Raw genomic sequence first — 20,410 nt, forward strand, 5'->3', positions numbered from 1 at the left:
GCTAGTGCTGCACGCTTTACGTGTACTTACCCGCACCACCAACGACCTCTTGCGGGTCAATGTCCAACTGCTTGGAGCCGCAGGGACACAGCACGTCCACTACCAGCAGGATGAGATTGCTGTTCGGTATTTTCTGCACACTGAACGGACGCTCACATCCGGACGAATGACAGTTGGTAAGTTTGCCCTGAGAAATACAGATATGGCTCGCTTAGTACATCAAATAAGACTAAGACACTAAGTCACTAGCCGCTACCTTTAGTGGATTGTTCTGACCGCTCGAATTCAAGCGCTCCGGTTGCAGCACGTACAGATCCGTCTTGAGATCGCACGGTCGGGCATGGGCCGGATCGGGCACAACGCGTGGCCCTGCCTGCGTATGCGACCGCTGCGGTGTCGGTGTCGATCGCTGATCATAGTCCGGCGTCGTCACGTCGCTATGCTCCGGCGGCAGCTCATAGTCCGGCTGCTCGTAGTCGTACGTATCCTCGTCATCGATATCGTCCGTGCCGTCGTAGTTGTAGTTGGAGTTTTGCCACGCCCCGATCGGTGTGGGCAGCACCGACAGCCAGTACGTCGCGAACGACACAAAGTACTGCAGCAGCCAAGACATCGGCCGGACCGGTTTCAATGGCTCACCCGCCCCAGTGTACGGGTTGTCCCGATCGGAACAGATGCCCTGGTAGTCCATCAGCGGTACCCGCCGGTAGATGCGGTCCTGCACCAGCGAGTCCATGATCGTACCGTCGATTTGGCCGAAGAACTTACCAGTGTGCTCGCTACGCTCGGACAGTATGACGAACCCGTTGTCGTCGAGCAGATAGCAATCGAGCTCATCCGACGCACAGTTCTTCTTGCAGGTCGTCGAGGCGGTACACTGAAAACCAAGAAGAAAAACCAAACGATGACGAGTGTTGGAGTTGGATGGAGTGTTGAAAGACGTGTTACCTTGGACGTAATGTTGATGAAGTGCTTGAACAGTGATTCGTGCAAAAACTGTAGCCCAACGACGGCGGCCGGCGCCTTGTGGCCGCGGTGATCGATGAAGATGGCGTGACTTGCAGTCACGAGCGTGGAGCTGTTCTTGCCCGAGTATCTGTGCAAGTAGGAAGAATAGCGGGGAATAGCGTTAAGGTGTTAAAAAGACGAATTCGCCCTAGAGATAATCGTACCCAGAGTTGAAGGGAACGCTGAACACGAATCCTTCCGGCTCGGTGGCATACAGATCGACCGCCCGCTTGTACCAGCTCATGTCCATTGCTCGTGCGTTCGTTTCGCTAAAGTGGCTGCAAAACAACAACAACAACAACAAAACCAGGATTACATTGATAAAAACGCAACGCCTTCCCGGGGTACACTTACGGTTCCGAGGAGTCCTCCGAGTGGGGCAAATGGTCAATCCAGCGCAGCAGCCCGGACCGCGTTGCCACGAACGTTGTCTTCACGCTGAACATGCTGAACCCGAGACGGCTGGGATGCGGTCGTGTACAACAGTAGTAGTAGTAGTAGTAGTAGTAGTCCAACCAAAAACCATATCCATTGGAGTGTGCGCAAGTGTTTCGGTTTTGGCAAGTGGCCAAAGCGTTTTCGAAACAAACAAACCACCAAACAGGAGGAAAAAGAGAAAATGAAGAAACACTAGTTAAAGTACTTGTTGAACACGCATCACGGTGAGCCATAGGTCCACCCCGATGGGTCATACACGGGTCCGCTATTATTGCATTATCTTTAGGCGACAATCTTTCGCCCCGGACGACACTTGCTGGATGACGGTCTCACCACCAAAATCCCAAACTTACGTATTACAGCCAAATTTTCGGTCACTTTCACGTATCCCCAACGGAAGGGCGCACAAAAGTGCCCGATATCTGACCGCTAGCCAATTAAATATGCATGCGTTCCAACCCTTGGTGTCCCCTTTGGCAGCGACTATAACACACATACACCCCGTCCAAACAAAAAACTCCCCAAACGCTTATCCGAATCCCCCCGAGAGAGCGTAAAAAAAGAAGCACAAAAACCCCTCGGTGTACCCTGGACGTGGCTCATCGGCTCACTGCCAATTCATTATCCCGTCCGGCTTGACTAATGATTACGGTTCGCCGCTCGGTACCGGCGGCGGCCAATCACAAGAACACATCTCCCCTACGGAGAACCCCGTACGGTGGTCGTTTAAAGATTCAAGCTTCCGGAGACTGCGTCCGAACTCGGTGCCACCATGAATCCCTTCCCTTCACCTTCCAGGGGGAGGGGGGGTACGGTGACCCCTCACGTGGGGGTTGGTTTAATGGGTGAAAAATTTAAATTAATTTGCCCACCACACCACTTCATTTGCCCGGCGCTCATAATGATCATGATTAGTAACCATCAGGTCCGGTGTTGATGGTGAGAGACAGGACAGTGAAAAAAAGGAGGAAGCCTCTCGGCCCCCGCCGTTCAGCAGGATAAGCTTCATTACGGTGTGTGTACTGTTCGCGTGTACTTGGGGCAAATCCGCTCCCAATTTTGCGGAAGGGAGAATGAGGCGTTTGTAATGGGTAACACGAGAGAAACACCCACTAGACGATGAACCCGGGTGTGAACCGGGAGGTGAGTTTCCGGTACATCGTTAAAACCCCTCCCCTTCTGAAGGGAAGGGAGTAGAGTGATTTGACCTGATCTGTTTTTTCAGCATTTAGTTTTCTTGGGTTTGCTGTTTTGCTCGGGGTTATTATTTTATAATCTTTCCAAATCTCTTAATATCTTTTATTAAGCTGAAGCGTTTCTCGATATTTTTAAATTGAGTTTACAACATATAGATAATTTGCTACAATTTAGATAAATCTTATTAAGTTAATTTATCCTTATTAACTTATCTATTTTTTACCCATCACGAAGTATCTCTTGTCCTTAAGACAATAAGCAAACATTTAAAGCAAATTCCAACCTAAAATCCCATCCATTCTTTCCCACCCCCCTGAGATGGCTTGGACCAACGTGAGAAGCAACGTGAGAGAAAAGAAACGAAACGCTTTTTGCTATTTGCATGTGGACACTCAAGATTACCTGTGCAGCAAAGCCATCAACGTGGCAATGGGGCTATAAAGGCGGTGAAGAGAAATAAAATGTGTGTGCGTGTGTGCATGTGTGTACATTTATTTCCACATAAAAGGTGCGAGAGTGTATGGGAGAGAAGAAGAAAGGGGACGAAAAAAGACACAAAGAAAAAAGACAAAAAAACGAGCCACACAGAAACGGGCGAGTTGCAGTGCAAGTAGAAGAGTGCATTGGTTAGTTAGAGATGGAGATAGTTGTTCCGTTTTGCTTGTCGTGCGTGCGTGCGTGTTTGTTAGTAAATGGGTTATAATGTGAATCAATGCGACATGTGCGATCATAGTGAAGATGAGCCACACTACAGTCTACACACGATTGACACATGAAGCATAATGATGCATAATGGGAGGAAAACTTTCACTCCCTTTTTAGTTTTCCTGAGTCTCTACTAACTTCGCCGTACACCTACCTTCGATCTTCCTTGCGCGACGGATGGCTCGGCGTGCGATCCAGCCCATCGGTTACGATCGCGTCCCGCACCAGGCTCTGGACGAGGGTACGGTCGCAATAGTACGGTTCCGCTTTGCGCGAACCTTGCGAGTTAAAGTGGTGCTGAGCGTAATGCCCGACCGGAATGCCACCGTGCCCGTGGTGTGGCTGAGGTGAACGTGGACGCACCTGTAGGGGAGGGGGGGGAAGAGAGAGAAGAGTAGGGTGAAGCAACGAGAGAGAGAGAGAGAAGAGAGGAAATTGTAACGTTTCGGTTAGTAGTGACATGCTGGCCACAGTTACAGCCCACGTCGTTCCAGCGCTTACCGACATCCATTTCCAGCCGGGCCTGCCGACACGGGCCAAAAAGTGGAGCACCTGCTCTTCGGGCGTATCGAAACTTTCGTCCTTATCCCGGTAGGTGGACTCCTCCGTACCCTCGCCGTTGCCGTCCGCGTCCTTCAGGCTGTTGTACTCGCAGTACACCCAGTCCGGGTGTACCTTCCAATTGTTGCCCTTGAAATGTTCCGTCACTGTTGGGATGAATGGATGTTAGGAGGAGATGTTTAGTGATGATATCATTTCCCGCTAGATGGCACCACTGAGCTAAGTGGTAGGAATTGACATCTTAACTTACCATTGATATGGGAATGCCTAATCTCCTGCTGGGCATTCAGCTCGTGCACACCGTAGGAATCGGGCAGGGCAATGCCCAACGAAAACGGCGTACCGTCGATCGCACCGTAAAAGTATCTGCAGGATAGAATCATGTGTTAGTAACCTAGGAGCTTTAAGTGAATCTGCAAACATACTTCTGAAAACGCAAGGACACACGCTTCATCGAGTCCAGATGCGTTAGTACGGTGAGTTCGTTTTCCCCTTCCTTCTGCATAACCATCTCATTGCGTAGCTGAAATTCGAATGAAAAGGGGACATAAATGACTGGACGCTCCAAGCCTCACTAAAAGCACCCTTACCTCCTGAAGCGTATTGGCGTAGCGCTGGTCGTGCCGTTCGTTGATCGTGTTGCTCGGATTGTCCACCTCCGGCAGCTCGACCTCGGTCAAATCGACCGAATTGTACTTATGCTTCAGGGTCGCACTGTACTGATCATTGTCGCTCAGCGGCCGCAGATCCGGATGGTACAGCACGCGCCCATTATTGTCCACGATAAAAGCGTACCCATTCACGCCCAGCTTGTGCTGGGGGATCATCTTCTGGATCTCCTCGATTGGTACGTCCGTCCCGACAACGCCGAGCAGATTGGCCGCCCTCGTCGAGTGATTGCGCCGATCGAACACCGGCGTCGATACGGTGGTGACCAGCTTGCGACGGTTTTCACTCTCCCGCCCCAGTATGCCGCTGCGGCCTCCCATAAACACCGGACTCCAGTGGACGGGATGGTCCGCTTGGTACAGCACCATCGGACGGGCCATAACGAGCGCGTACTCGACCACCTTCTTCTTGGCCTCCTCGGGGCTGTTTATCTGCACAAAGAAGCCTACCGGTACCACGGAAGTGGGTTTTGTTAGTGCACAACGTCTACTATAAAACCTATAAACTCTCAATTAAAAATCAATTTTTCAACTTTCCCTCTCCTGTGGCTATATTAAAACAATGCTGACATTAAATCCCCCTGCTGAATTCCAACTCACATCTTTCTATTGCCGCAGGTAACTCGACCCGGGACCCTCACCAGACCTACCTTTATTTTCGCACGCCATTTTATAGAGATTTTTGCCCCCGCTCTTGTCCGTCCCGATCAGGTAGGTGAAAATGCGCACCGGCATATGCGGATGGTTGTAATGCTTGATCACCTCCATGAACGTATCGCTCGGCCCATCGGTAATTAGCATAATGGCCTGATTGCACTGGCTGCCCTGCGAGCTTTGGTTGTACTGTGTGGGAGAAAGAAGCAGCTGAAGAACAACTGGAAATGGGGATTACGCTACACGAGCGCCTTACCTTACGCAGCAGCTCGAAAGCCGTTTCAAGGGCGGCGGAAAAATTGGCTGTATTTTCACACTCCACCGCATTGATGGCCGTCTTCACTTCCTTCACGTTGTCCGGCGTGGCTCGTACCTTGAGGAAGGGGAGTTAGTGGTATAGAAGGTAGCATTGTACAAGTCGTTGGGGTGCTTGCAAAAGTTATATCTTACCATCTTATCCTGGAAGCAGGGCACAATCACTCGCGATTGATCCGAAAATGAAATCAGATTGAAAAAATCATCATCGCCAAGTGTGTCCAAGATGGCGCTGGCAGTGGCCACCGCCAGCTGGTACTCCTTGCCACTCATCGACCCGGACGAATCGAGTAGAATTATCTGCACCCAAACACACACACACGCAAACGTGAAAAGGATGTGTTAACATTCCGAACAAGTTCCACCAACTTTGGTATTAATAGTTCGCCGAGAACAAGTCTCCCCGCTTCTTACCACATCCTTCGGCGAGGAAGCCGCCTGTATGAACCAATCCTCCGAGCGGAAGTCGTTTATCTCCTTGCTGCCGTACGACGTCTCCGGTGGCCAGGCGGTGCCCGGAAACCGGCGCAGAAACCCGGTGCTGCTGCCAAAGTACTGCCACGACAGGGCCGAATCGCGCTCGATGTTGTTCGCAAACAGTGGATCCAGATGGGACGACCACTTGATGGCGCTTTGTGTTTCCGGATCGTCCAAACTGACGCCCGCCGGGAGCAGCACCGAGCTGAGGCTGATATTGACCGGGTAGCCCTCGAACCGACGCATATGGCGGAGCAGCATCTGCCGCGACCCTTCCGCCAGCCGGCCATCGGACTGGTACTCGTTGATACGGCGCGCGTCGTAGAATGCGCTCGGGTGCGCTTTGGACGTCGCCGACTCCGGGTCGGACTCGGACAGGGCGGCCTGCTCTGCAGAATCCATTATTCGCTGTGAGTGAAATAGAAAAAAGACGATACAAAAAAACGATAAAATACCCTTGTATAGAACCTTATGCTTCTTTTGTGTGTGACAGTATGCTCGCTGGTTGCGGGGTTTTATGGAGCAGAAAGGACGCATTAAGCGGATGCCGCTAATCCCTTTACGAGAAACCATATTGCGTCCGAATACAATGTATATGCTTTACGCTTCAATCAAGCATGCAAGTACCTCACCCTCGGGCACAACAAGTATGAAGCATCTTCAGGACGGTTGAAGAATGAGAAAAATCAAAATTCTCCAAACATCCATTAACAAGCTCTAATGGACGGACGTAACCCAATTGGCAAAGACTTACCCAAGGAATCTACAACATAGTGCCTTCCGACAGCAGAACTAGCTCTAGCGCTGAATACCCAGCACTCCAGACTTCCAGTGAGCTAGTCAGAAAATTGATCCATTACGATGCTTTACCTCTTCGGGGTTTGACAGAATTCACATGTTATAGTGTCGTCTGCCCAAAGAGCCTAGCTAATGGAGGTTTTCAACGCTGATATGCGGCTGTTTGGATTCGAACACGACTGACTATGCTTGCTTTGAAGTTTGAACCAGACGTTTGCCGGAGGGTAAATGCTTTCGTCTTGTGGTAAAGTAGTAAAGTAATAATAGAATGTTATTGATTTTACGCCGATCAAAAAGAGTTTCTCCATGCTAAAGATATCAGTGTAATTTAGCTTAATCTGAGCTAAAATAGCAAATAACATCAAGTGTTTGTTTCAATTCCTTATTTTTTATCATTTTTCTGATGTTTTTCGCCTTTTTTCATGAGGAACTTACAGTTTTTACTTAATAGTATTCTCAGTGTTGCGGTAGCAACGGGTAGGTTTGAGGCGATTTTTAAAAAATATTTCATTTGCAACGGCTAAGCATGGGTAAAAATTCGAAGCTATTGTAACTTATCGTATGAGAACGAGATCGCTGGCCTAAATAAACATACAACTTGGGAACGGCCCGTTTCTTGAGCTCATCGATAAGCATAAGCTACTCGAACAACGTGTAGGGTAATAAAAATATTTTAGAGCTGGTGCATCCGGTAGGCAGACAGAAATTAGGAGAAAAATGCATGAAGGACAAAAAACATGCATACGTGCATGTAACGAATTCTTTCAGTTATCTACCCAAAACGAGGAGGTCATAAAATTTCAAGTTAGTTTAGGATCAATCTAGAATGCGTGGAATTGAAGTATAAACAAAACACCATACGAAAACATAAAGCACACTGGCACCAATACAATTAAACAACGTGTACGGACACGTTCAACACCATCAAAAATGTTAGTATATAAGAACCAATTTTGTCAAATAAACGGCAGATCTAATTTAGAAACTGAACGGAAAACGTCTCGATTTTTTGAACGTCTTGGCCTTTCCTAGGTTTTTGCTTTAGGTCTCATCCGGGTCCCTCTGCCCCCATCCGAAAAGTTATTGAATGAATTGTGCCACTTTCGAAGCATAGGTTCCCACGAATCGCGAACACTAGCCGAAGGTTTAATGTACAATTTATTTTGGTAACTCCTTTCGGGCAGAAACCCATCTTTATATAAATTTGTTTTCGGTTGGATCTCAGGACACTGAAGGCCTTTCCTTCGCGTGGTCTGGCCCGAGTTCCGCCGTCAACATTGGTGGCTCCAGAGAGGAAACGAATTCTCATTCGTCAGTCAGATTGAAGCTCCAGTTAGGAGACGAATTCCTTATCATCCAGAGATGAAACGAATTATTATTCGTTAACATTGGTTTAGCACCGGAGAGGATGCGAATTATTATTCGATCCAGTTTGTAAAGAGAGTAACTTTACAAGAACGATCCTGTCCACAGAGAAGGCGTTCAATTTCAAGGATTATGGCAAAAGGAACAAGCGAACTCTACCTGTTGGGATAAATCCTTCAGTTATTAAAAAACTGACCTACGCGCTACCTTGAGCAACAGTAGTTGCATAATAATTTCGGTTGCTAAAACCAGAGAAGGAAGATCAATCAACACCAAAATGGGTTTAAAGAGCAAGAAGTACTTCGTTAATAACGAAGCCGGACTCTGCAGACTGTGTACACAGGCAGATGATTCCGAATCAAAAATGGTCCAGTGTGAAGAGTGTGACCGATGGTTTCACTTGGCTTGTGCTAAGTTAAACACGAAACCAACCAACGGGGAGGAATACATTTGTATTAAATGTAAGGATTTTTCGCAAGATATGCCACTTCCCAAAGACCACAATTCTGTGGTATCGGCTTTGATTGAAGCACTGAAGCAAAATCGTGTGAACGATAATATGTTCTACAAACGTACAACATTAAGAGAACTTCCATATTTCGATGGAAGAGCAAAAGATTGGCCTAAATTCAAAAAGGCATTTGATGAAACCTCAGAGGAAGCTGGCTTCAGTAATTTAGAAAACTTGAATCGCCTTCAAACATATCTTAAGGGAGACGCAGAAAGAAGCGTAAGATCACTTTTTCTGGATCCCGTAAACGTAAATATGATTATCAAAAGATTGGAGGAATTATACGGAAGACCTGAAATCGTTTATCAGGAGTTGCTGAACGATGTTACAAAAATTCGGGTGGACAATAATAAAATCCCCGAACTAAGCGAAGCGCTTGAAAATCTTGTAATAAACATACAGGTTATGAAAAAGAAAGAATATTTGTACGATCATCGACTTATTGATGATTTGGTAGGCAAAATGCCATTTCACCTCCAAACTAATTGGATTGTATACAAAAGTAACATTCAGAAAGACGAGATTGTCACTCTTGCGCATTTATCGAATTGGCTCATACCAATCGCGAGCACAATACGGCAACTGCCGAAACAACATAATCATTTGGATTATTCAGCAACTTTACATATACCAAGCAAAGGTAATGACACATTCTTTGATGATATGATATTTTGTCATAAAGGATCGCTCAATCCAGATCCGATAAAAGATCGGCCAGAACACTCAAATAGCTTATCCAGGTTTATTAATGATAATTCATTAGTAGAAAATAGTTCATCGAGAACAAACGATCATTCGGAAATCTTAGGTTTTCTAGGAGCAATCACTTCCCAAAATAACATTAGTTCACACGAACCAAAGGAAGAAGAGAACGAAATAATTAATAGGTTGCCTCACAAACGTAAAAGATTGAAACCACCGAAAAAGAAGGTCAAAGAGAAGAGGAAAGATAAATCAGTTACAATGTCAACAGAAACAGCATTAGAGTGTGCGGACAGAAAAGAAAATCAAATGCAAACCCAAGGCAATAAGAACAAGGAAAATCATGAGAGAACGATTACAGTAAATAGAAGTGAGCAAGAAATTGAAAATTTGCTAGAACCCATACACATTTTTGGTCTCAAAAAGGCAATAGAGGTGAAGATTGAAATCTTAGATAAAGGTATATCATTTGATATCAGTAATGAAGTACGAACAGTATCAGAAACTTCGATTGGTAAAACATTTATTGATCATGATCATGAGAATATTTTGATGGGTATTGAACAAAATGAATTGACAAATTTCAATGTGCAGGAAATAACGAAAACAGAATTGGAAAAATATAATGAAATAAAAGAAGTATCAAAACTCGAAATAAATAATCAGGAGCTAGACAAAGATAACGATAAAGCTCAACATTCAAGAAAAGACGTAAATAAACTAGACATGACAATGATCACAAATTTGAACAATTTGAACAAACAAGTCTTGCGTGGATTAAAAATCAAATTAGGCTTTTATGAAAAAGACAATTACAATGCTGGTAGGACTTATCTGAAAATGAAATTATCAACACAAGAACCCATCAAAGCAAACACGAGATACGACTTAAAGAAATGGTCCTATTATTGGAAGGAGTTTAAAATATTTTTGATTGAAATGCAATCAGTTGCGAAAGTAGTTAACATAAACGAGAGAATAAAAAAATATTTGCCTAAAGAAAGCCAAGAAAAAGAGCATACATTGAAAATACGAAAGCTAGGTATAAATGAAACATTCGCAAAAACTGAGGTACAAAATAATCTTTGCAAACGGTCAATTGGTTACTACGTGCACTTACTACTTTGGATTTCGAGCATCCTTGCAACATACGCAACTTTAACCAAAGCACACGGTGAAAACAGACTTCAACTTCCTTACGAGAGAGGAAAACTATTTGGTCATCTGGGGAAGATTCTGGAACCGCGCAGACATCATCCGAGGCGAATTGCGACAGACGTTGTATCAAAAGCAAGCATCATATATAAGCATCTGCTGATCGTCATGTAACCGTTGTATTGCATTGATTGAAGATTATTCAATTTAATTAAGGAAACAACATATTGAATGGAAGTAAAATAGCCGGATCAAGTATCCATACATCGCTCAAACCAAGAGTTAGGTGTAATTCATAGTGATGAATTACAAGGGGGAGAATGTTGCGGTAGCAACGGGTAGGTTTGAGGCGATTTTTAAAAAATATTTCATTTGCAACGGCTAAGCATGGGTAAAAATTCGAAGCTATTGTAACTTATCGTATGAGAACGAGATCGCTGGCCTAAATAAACATACAACTTGGGAACGGCCCGTTTCTTGAGCTCATCGATAAGCATAAGCTACTCGAACAACGTGTAGGGTAATAAAAATATTTTAGAGCTGGTGCATCCGGTAGGCAGACAGAAATTAGGAGAAAAATGCATGAAGGACAAAAAACATGCATACGTGCATGTAACGAATTCTTTCAGTTATCTACCCAAAACGAGGAGGTCATAAAATTTCAAGTTAGTTTAGGATCAATCTAGAATGCGTGGAATTGAAGTATAAACAAAACACCATACGAAAACATAAAGCACACTGGCACCAATACAATTAAACAACGTGTACGGACACGTTCAACACCATCAAAAATGTTAGTATATAAGAACCAATTTTGTCAAATAAACGGCAGATCTAATTTAGAAACTGAACGGAAAACGTCTCGATTTTTTGAACGTCTTGGCCTTTCCTAGGTTTTTGCTTTAGGTCTCATCCGGGTCCCTCTGCCCCCATCCGAAAAGTTATTGAATGAATTGTGCCACTTTCGAAGCATAGGTTCCCACGAATCGCGAACACTAGCCGAAGGTTTAATGTACAATTTATTTTGGTAACTCCTTTCGGGCAGAAACCCATCTTTATATAAATTTGTTTTCGGTTGGATCTCAGGACACTGAAGGCCTTTCCTTCGCGTGGTCTGGCCCGAGTTCCGCCGTCAACACTCAGAAAACGCATTTGTTAAATTAGTTTAACAGCTATCCGGTTCGAAGGACCAAAACTTTCCCATTAAAACGAATGACACCGCTTATATGCCCAAGTAATGCTTCCTTTTTAATTCCCCAATCGTTTTAATATGCAAAACCATGCAGTTTTCCAGCAAGCGGCAAGCTTCCCACGTACTATTTCCTAGCCAATTAAATACAAGCAATCGCAATCGAACAAACACGCTAAACGCGTATTTTAATTCGAACCCATTCGTTAAAACGGTTCGACTACCGTTCGACTACGAATTACACACTGTTGCACATAAAATCCCATAACACTGTTTGTAAGTCGTACAAATTAATCGAATCGGCGTTAAGCAAATTTTACAAGCGTACGAGCATCCATCGTTGCACAACAGGCCGGCCAAACGTTGCTGCTGCTGGTACCACACTTTCCTTGCATATGCGAACTCGGAGCCGGGAGGATGATTTCGTCCCCATTGCTCCGTTGTTGCTCCTTAATAGATAACGTGAGCGGAATAACTATTATCATTTTGTACTGGCGTGGCGTGTGCGCTTGTGGCTGCATGTGTATGTATGTATCGCACCAGCCCGACCGGAGAAGGAATCCTTTTCCTTGCCTTTACGTGTTTGCGACGCTTCCGGCCGCATGAGAACGCGACGACGGGCGACGCTTTTCATCCTTTCGGGCTTGGCACACAACTTTCGGGTAACAATGGTAAAAGGATTCCCACGCCCAGTGCCACCATCCCCGATGCTGAATCGCCCATCGTTATGCAGCAGTGGGTGAGGAAATGCTGGTGCTGTTGCTTCCTTTCCGTACGATACCATTATTTCCGAGACGCTTCCGAACTCCCAGTTGTACCCAGTTCCCGGGTTAGGGTTCGTATGAGTGTGTGTGTGTGTGTTTTATTTATTTTTTGCTTCTTCCCTGTGAAGCAGCTAGCCCCTAGCTCGCATCGCTCGCACACCAGAAGCGGGTGTTGTATCCATGTGTACATATAAACTATATTTTCCATTTTAATTTAATAGAGAACGTCGTTCCACCGAAGTCGACATGGGCACGGGTAAGACGCTACGCTACGGCAACGGCAAACTACCCATTCCGGGCAGGCTTCTCGTGGACAGCGCCGTACACTCAAAAGTCAGGCCCACATTATATTGGCCTTCACGTGCAGGCTGGTTGACTATAGTTTCTTTCGTTTCTCTCTCAGCCCGCCTTTTAGAAGACATATTACGCCCAAGAGCCGATTCTCCCCCGATTCGAGCACAAGCAACAATCGCACTGTTGCCGCGAGATTGCCTAACACACTGGGGCGTGTGCCCGAAAGGAGTGCGGGGGAGAAGCTAGGAGGAATCTCCGGTGGACAATAAAAATATCGAAATTAAAGCGTATAACTTACATGCCAAGGACGTTTTTGATATTACGCTTGACTTGGAAATAAATTTCTAAATATGTTTCACGCCAACCATCCACACCACACACACAGTTCGAAGCGCACCGTAGTGTCTTTTATTTTATCACAAGCTGCAAGCAATGGAATGGTTTGAAGGTTTACACGCTCGATGGCGCACCCTATTTATTACAATGAGGAAGGCGGTAAAATTGCCATTTAATTGCCGCTTCGTTTTCGGTACATCTAATCCAGCGAGACCTGTACAGTATGGTTTATTCTTTTGAAAATTTAAAATATATTAAATTTAAATTATTATTTCTCATTATCTTTATTGTTTTAAGTGTATTCAGTTTGCTAATGGTTCAGTCTTTACATAAAATTACTCTAAAACATTATGCTTTTACAACATTTTCAATGACTATACTAAACAATATTTTGTTTTACCAATTGCATAACTTCAGGCGTTTATAATCCATTTTGTTCAAAATCAACAATTTGTCTTTCCAACTGTGTTATAGTACCATCCGATCGATTTTACACGATGTTCTTTAGCACAAATTTATCTATCAAGACTGTTGAAAGTACGATCTTCAATGTCTTTTCACTACGAAATAACATTCAATAACATTATCCTGCACATTAGCTGCTTTAAGTGACGGTTCAATCTACCCGTACATCACATGATATCCTATTTATCTTCCACTTCTCCTACTCAAAATCGTTTCCGAACACAATCCTTTCCCCGAGCTCTCATCCATTATCCCCTACCCATGTTTTCTCCTGCTTCAACCCATTAAACCTCGCTGCAATTAATCAATAGCGGTGGTACCGTATCGCCCACACCAGCTGTATAACATGTTGCCGAATTCTTCTACTGCATTGAACCCCTCTCAAAACCTCTTTCCCCAAGCAACAACATCTTGCGGTAGCAGTAGCAAACAGTCGAGCACACGAAACGGAAAGAATAAACACGCTACCCGCAAGCAGCGCACTTGGAAGCAAATGGAGTAAAAAGTTCCGCGCTCCTGTTGCGAAACGGCGCGTCCAGCCAGAATGGGAGAACGCTGTTAGCATTAGCAATTGCGATACACGTTTGCACACCTAAACTACCTACATCTAGCAGCACGGCAGCGCAACATTTTAGCACAACCGGCACGAAACGGGGAAGGCGCGCAATTCATTCCAAGCAATTCTGTGTGGATAGGAAAAAAATGTGTTGCCAGATTTCGAGACCCCTTTTTTTATTGGTAGTGCTAGCTCTCTTCACCTGTCCGGATGGATTCGCAGCGACGTTTAAAGTAACACAGCAGTGCCGAGGAGGGAGAAAAGGCAGCGGAGTAGAATCGACTACACTCAACCGGTCGCTTGTTTGTTTGCAACGTCGCCACTCTGTCGGGTACAACATCACGGTGGTGGCCAATTTCACCAAACATACGACAATTTTCAAACACCGCACCGGCGCCCACTCCGGAACCACTGAAAGGGAGTAGCAAAAAGGAGATTGAAGAAATTTTCCCAACTATAAAGCACTGAACGTGAACACACTTAGTTCGAGAGTTTCTTTTGTTTGCTAGATTTCCCCCCGGCTAGGTGGTTGGCGGGGATTCTCAAGCCCGCTTCCAGCAGAGCTGGTTCGAGTGGCCCGAAAAGGAAACAGCTATGCAGGCAAGGGCGGTTTTTGCATTTGCATTCGGGTTTGGAAGCGGTTTGGCTCGACTCTTTAGAATATAAGTACTGTTTTGTTATTTAAATTAGCGAAAATCTCCCTTCTTGTCGTAAATAGTGAACTGTGCTGCCGTGTATAATATCGCTTGGCCGGTGAGTGGATAAGAAGATATATTTTATGAAAGGCATAATAATTCCAAGTTGTTTTATGTCGGCTGAAATTCATAATGCAAACCGCCTAAATGTATGCAACAAAATGCAAAAGGTCGTTCATAGTGATCCTGTATGAACTATGGAAGTTCTATATTGATTTCAAATCTATTGCTGAATAAACATATACAATAGATAGGTACATATACAAACCACATAAACTAACATTTTCAATCGTTTCCTTTCCTTTATCAAAAATATAATGAAAATTTCAGTTCTAATACGTTTGACGAGCTAACGATTCTCGTTTGGTAAGATGAGATACGGTGATTAGGGGTTTCCATTCAACCTCTCAAACGCAGACTGCCACTAACACCCATCCTGAGAGTGCGCGAACCCTACACCCACCCAAACACTACCCACGCGCGCTCTCGATGAAAAGCTGTATTTGATACGATTGAACTTACCGGATGCAAACTTCATACGGCTTTCGCCTCTGTGTCACACACTCACTCACAAAAGCAGTTGGCACAATGGCCGCCCAGCAGTTAACCGACAGCCCGACGGGTGTAGGTGTAGTATATTTGAGCATTCTCTGCTTTTCCCTTGCTTTACTACCCACCCGCTTACAGCCCACACACGCAAGCTTCCTTTTGCTGCCCACCTTAAATCGCATCTCCCCCAAAAAACGTCCCACGCGCAGCTCCCGTCCCGGGCGCTGTACGGGCGACTTCAATCGCCACAATATGCCATTGACCCTTTGCGAAAGTTAACCTCAATCTGTTGACCCAATAACATTGTGTTCTGGTACTTCACATCCGGTGAAAGGATCTACACCGAAGAGCGGCCCACAGTAGCCCATTCTCAAACATCCGTTCGGTTCGGCAACTGAATGATTATTTATCTCTGTTTTTGTGCACAGACGACATGGCGGGACATGACTGGGGATTTTGAATTTGGTGAATTCAAGGGAGGTCCCAAGCCAATTAAACAAGTAGGCTGGTATGTTTGGCGAGATAACAGATCGTCGTTTCACGTTAGTGTCATTTAACGTTAGCAACTGAGCTTTAGGTTGGAAACTAGAGGTTAGGAACATTTAACCCACAAAATTCATAATTCAAGCATCATTTGGAACATTAAATATTTGTGACATAAAATTACAATAATATTTTTAAGACCTTTCCAGTAATGGGAAGACATCGAGATTCTAATTTTAAAAGCATTTGCAGTAGCTTACGAGTAAAATTGTCTATAATTCAATAACTTGCAAACATACATTGAAAGAACCTGTTCTGTCTCAAGCACATTTCCTAAAATAAAACTCTCCAATACATCTTTACTTCCTTTCTCTTTACCCAAGTCCCTAATGCACCGTTTGCGCCAAATCCTTCCCATCACATACATGAAACAAATGGCATTATCTTGGCCAAAGCGGAGGAAAAATTAGATGAAAAATCGGCCAAACTTCCCGTCCATAAACTTACTGTCCCGTACGCATCGCACGCGCACACACCACCCTAATGTCAGTTCTTCCGTCATTTTCCCTCCAACCCCGCCTCACGCACACGCACCCGTCACGGCAGCGACATCCATCATCGCGTATGGCACCGTTCTTCCCCCCGCTCTCACCGGGGGCAGGGCAAAGCACACACAAGCCAACACCAAATCCTCATTAAATCCCAGCTCGGATCGAATAAAAATCGCTGACGCACTATCATAACTCACGCGCTCCCACACGGGCGGGCGGACCCGTTACGCCCGTTACGTGGGGTGGCATCACATCGCGGCACAACCAGTCAAGGGGCAGCAGGCAACAGACAACGCCAACGGATAGGAACAACAGCAACAACAGATAGAGGCCATTAGTTCACACACACTCGCAGCGGGTGAGCTTTTAGCGCCCGGAAGGAATCGATTCGATTCCCGATCGATCGCGCACAGGACGGTTGGCAATGGCACGGATGGTAGTGGTAGTGTCGGAGTAGTTTTTGAACCACTTTTGCGAGAACAATTTCGCCTGCAGGCATTCGCGCATTTTGGGAAGCCTTGCTCTGTCTGCGCGGGCCGGGGGAAGAAAGCACGATTACATGACGCAGGCCGGGAGAACGGTGCGTTACAGCGAGTTTTCTACTAGGGGGGTGTCCCACCATTATCCATTTCGCGTTGGATCAATAGACGTGACGCGCTCAGACTGACAGACCGGGTACATCATCAGCCAGTTCCCCATCCGTCTACTGCGGGACGCTGCGCGCTAAAGTCAGCAAATATTTTATTATTGCCGTAATATAGGCTTTTATTACTGGCAGATAATAATTCTTGTCAGCAGGGCCGTGCGTGTCTAGCGCGGCATTGTTTTGGCAAAGACATTAGGGCGCATCTCGTTGCCCGCGCGGCCGTAGTGTGACGCAGCTTCAACTGTCGCCCCGGTTTAAAGGTCCCCGTACCCTCTTAAAGCGTTGACGTTTCGCTCACACACACATACACCACCGACACCAGGCCCGTCACACGAGCACGAGCTTATACCATCAGTCATCCTATCTGTCACTCAACGGAACCATCTGAACAAACCCATAAAATGACCTCAAAACGACACCCGACACATTCACTTCTTTTTTTCTGGTTGCTGCTGCTGATGCTGTGGTGACTCTAAACGATACCATTTAGCACACCACAAGATCGCGGGTTGGAAAGAAATAGTAGATGGGTGGTGCAGGAGGGATTGTGCAACAACAACAAAAACACACACCCCAAAAATTAGAGCACGTCAACGCCGACGAAACTTTGAACATATTTCCGTCCGCCAACTACCCGTTGACCCTGAACATAAACAAAAAACTGAGCTTTGGGTGGTCTTTGAGGCAAAAGAAATGGCTACTACTACTATGATCACCACGACTACTACTACTACTACTACTAAACTGTGACCAACCTGCTACTATGGTTCCGTTTTAGAATCAATTAATCATAATCTGTCACGCAAAATGGCAAATCTTTAATTTTCGCCATTCCCGCCATTTCTTGCCTAGGTCCTTTTGCGTCTTTGCGGCTCAAACACAATGCACGCCGCCATCGCTGTCGCAATGCACAGATCATTACAAATCATTAAATACCGGCCCTCCATCTCTCTCTCTCTCTTACGCGTGAGCCTTCCCAAGCCCAAGAAAACAAGGCCTACAGCGTCTGGTCGCGATGTTTTCTCCCCGTTCGTCTTCTCCCGCACTTGTATCGACCCTACCGATTCATCCAGAAAAAGGCCCGAGGAAAAATGTCACATCTACCGCTCGGTCCTTTGTCAAACTCGAACTCGAAGAAAGCTTCGCTTTTTCGTATACACTCTAGCGGAACTTTACTTGCGAGCAGGAATTTACCCATGTCTTCCTGCTAGCAGCAGCAACTCCGCAATGTGAAATGTGAGAGGTAACCGACAACAGGAGAATGAACAAAAAAAACATCTTCGGGAAGATGCTCTCGGTGGTGTGTCGTGTCCCTTTTAGCTTTTCACTCTATCTGTGTGCACCCCTCCCCCTCAATGAAGCGCCCTGACGTAATCGCAACGCAACGAAAGAACAAGAAATTCAGTACATCATCCTTCACCCGAATCACAAAACGAACCCCGATAAAAGGAACACAACGCTCGAACGGAAGGCCACAGCAAGCAACCAAAAGAAGAAAAAAACGAAATGGTGTATGGGTACTCCACTCTACTACTCCTTGCTTTCGGTTCATCACACCCTCTTCGTCTCAAAGGTCCTTGATGAAACGGCACAACACAACTGACATGATGAATAATCGTCAAGATTCCAGGCTAATGTCTGGGAAAATCATTGCCACCGTGCCGTTCCGTTCCATTTCATTTCGTCTCTCGCTTGGGGATCGCGAGTGAGGAAGAGAAAGAGAGAGTATCGGGGGGAACCCAAACGCAACCCAAACACTACACCGGAAGCTACAGAGCTAATGCTTTCATCCCTTCTCGCCTCTCATCGCTCCCAAGTGCTGGGGCCCGTTGATGCTGACGTTCCGATTGAATTTGCACCAGCAGGAGATCCAGAAACTGTCACTTCTCTACTACCGATGGAACTGAGACAGTGGAAAGACCACGCACTGGCAGGCACGGCCTGCCTTTCTGGATGAATGTCTTGCGGTAAAGGCGGAAAAGAAAATGTTAATGCGAAAAAGCTTCTTGCTTGTACCAGCCGAGCCACCACCGAGCGAATCGATCGAGACACGGCGTCGGCCGCACTAAGATGATGTGGGCCTGTTGGGCCCCCCGTCAGTGTGTGTGTGTGTCTTTAGCCGTCCTGTCACAAATGCGCACCAATTTGCTAGACGCACAGCTACAACGTGGTCGGGAGCCCTCCCTCGGGAGGTTGGGATAATAATTGAAACATTTGTCTACTTTCGCCACCTTCCGGCTGGGCAGGATTAAGGACCCCGAGCGCAGGCGATGTGACTGGGCTCCCGGGCTTTCGGTACTTTTTTTTTTTGTCTTATGGTTTTGTATTTGTTTGGTTCTTATTTTCTCCCCAAACCAAAGGCCACCGACAAGCGGGCAAAGCTGTACCTTACGTTTCAATCTGTTGTTGATTTGCGACAACAATCACATCAGCCCAAGCTCCCGTAGTCATGCTCACAAAGTTAATGGGTGGAAATATTAAATTAGCAGCAAAGTCTTTTAATAGAAAAAATGATGTTTTTTTTTTGTTTTTGGGCTTGGTTTACTCTTTGGACGTCATTTTCCTGCTCGATGGTTGCGCTTCGGTTGATGAAGTTAGAAAATAGTCAACCAGCCAAATAATTGAAGAACGGTCTATCTAAGTGTATCAAAGAACAACATTGATTAAGATGTAGTTTATCCTTCTACATCCGTCTGCAAGTTATTCTTTTGTTCAGCTATGTTTTAAACCTGCTTTTATGAATTATTTGGAAATGAATGAGCTATATTGTTACTTGATGCCTTTTAATGGACAAACTTGTCGCAATAAAGCTGATTTTGGTGCGTAAATTGCATACTTTCTGGATGAATATTTAGTTGCTAAGCTATACAATAATTGTGAAAATATTTTGTTTAACATAGTAAAACAAACGTTAAAATAAAAAAAAAAGACATAAACTACGAGAGAATTTCATTTCGCATTTCATTTCAACATCTTTTTTTGGGACCGTTACAAACAATGTTTGGCCTCCGCGGCCGCTCTTCAAACATGTTCAAGGATGCCCACGAAAATGAAAGATAATCACCCGCTTGATAATGTTATTGAGACGCTACACACACACACACACGCACACACACACACACATCTACAGACACAATAACGGACCCCTCTTGATCCCAAGCACGGATCCAAATTATTCTATTCAAACTCAACAACTCGCAATCCTTCGGTCAAGGACGACCCACCGCGGAAAGGCCACCCCGACCGAAAACAATAGCCCTAGCGCTATTCAATTTGTACCACTTATCCGCTTTTGCTTCCACCGTAAGCCTCCGAGCCAAGAGCAGCA

General features: G+C 45.5%; 1 protein-coding gene across 3 annotated transcripts in view; it reads right to left on the reverse strand.

The window, feature by feature from the left end:
• Positions 1–20,410, reverse strand: part of LOC120955553 (voltage-dependent calcium channel subunit alpha-2/delta-4) — a 68,173-nt gene that overhangs the window by 6,480 nt on the left and 41,283 nt on the right. For 2 of the 3 annotated variants that reach the window (XM_040376526.2, XM_049609387.1), the window contains exons 5-19: positions 5,961–6,431; positions 5,682–5,846; positions 5,488–5,604; positions 5,228–5,420; positions 4,500–5,023; positions 4,335–4,432; positions 4,160–4,275; positions 3,850–4,055; positions 3,503–3,711; positions 3,046–3,078; positions 1,363–1,470; positions 1,173–1,286; positions 949–1,096; positions 257–877; positions 31–187 (exon numbers count right to left, since the gene is read on the reverse strand). In XM_040376526.2, the coding sequence (XP_040232460.1) occupies positions 31–187; positions 257–877; positions 949–1,096; positions 1,173–1,286; positions 1,363–1,470; positions 3,046–3,078; positions 3,503–3,711; positions 3,850–4,055; positions 4,160–4,275; positions 4,335–4,432; positions 4,500–5,023; positions 5,228–5,420; positions 5,488–5,604; positions 5,682–5,846; positions 5,961–6,431 (3,280 nt within the window). The remainder of the gene's footprint in view (positions 1–30; positions 188–256; positions 878–948; positions 1,097–1,172; positions 1,287–1,362; positions 1,471–3,045; positions 3,079–3,502; positions 3,712–3,849; positions 4,056–4,159; positions 4,276–4,334; positions 4,433–4,499; positions 5,024–5,227; positions 5,421–5,487; positions 5,605–5,681; positions 5,847–5,960; positions 6,432–20,410) is intronic. The other variant, XM_040376531.2, reaches the window with a different exon arrangement.

The sequence above is a fragment of the Anopheles coluzzii genome, chromosome 3, assembly GCF_943734685.1.
Source record: "Anopheles coluzzii chromosome 3, AcolN3, whole genome shotgun sequence".
Lineage (NCBI taxonomy): Eukaryota > Metazoa > Arthropoda > Insecta > Diptera > Culicidae > Anopheles > Anopheles coluzzii.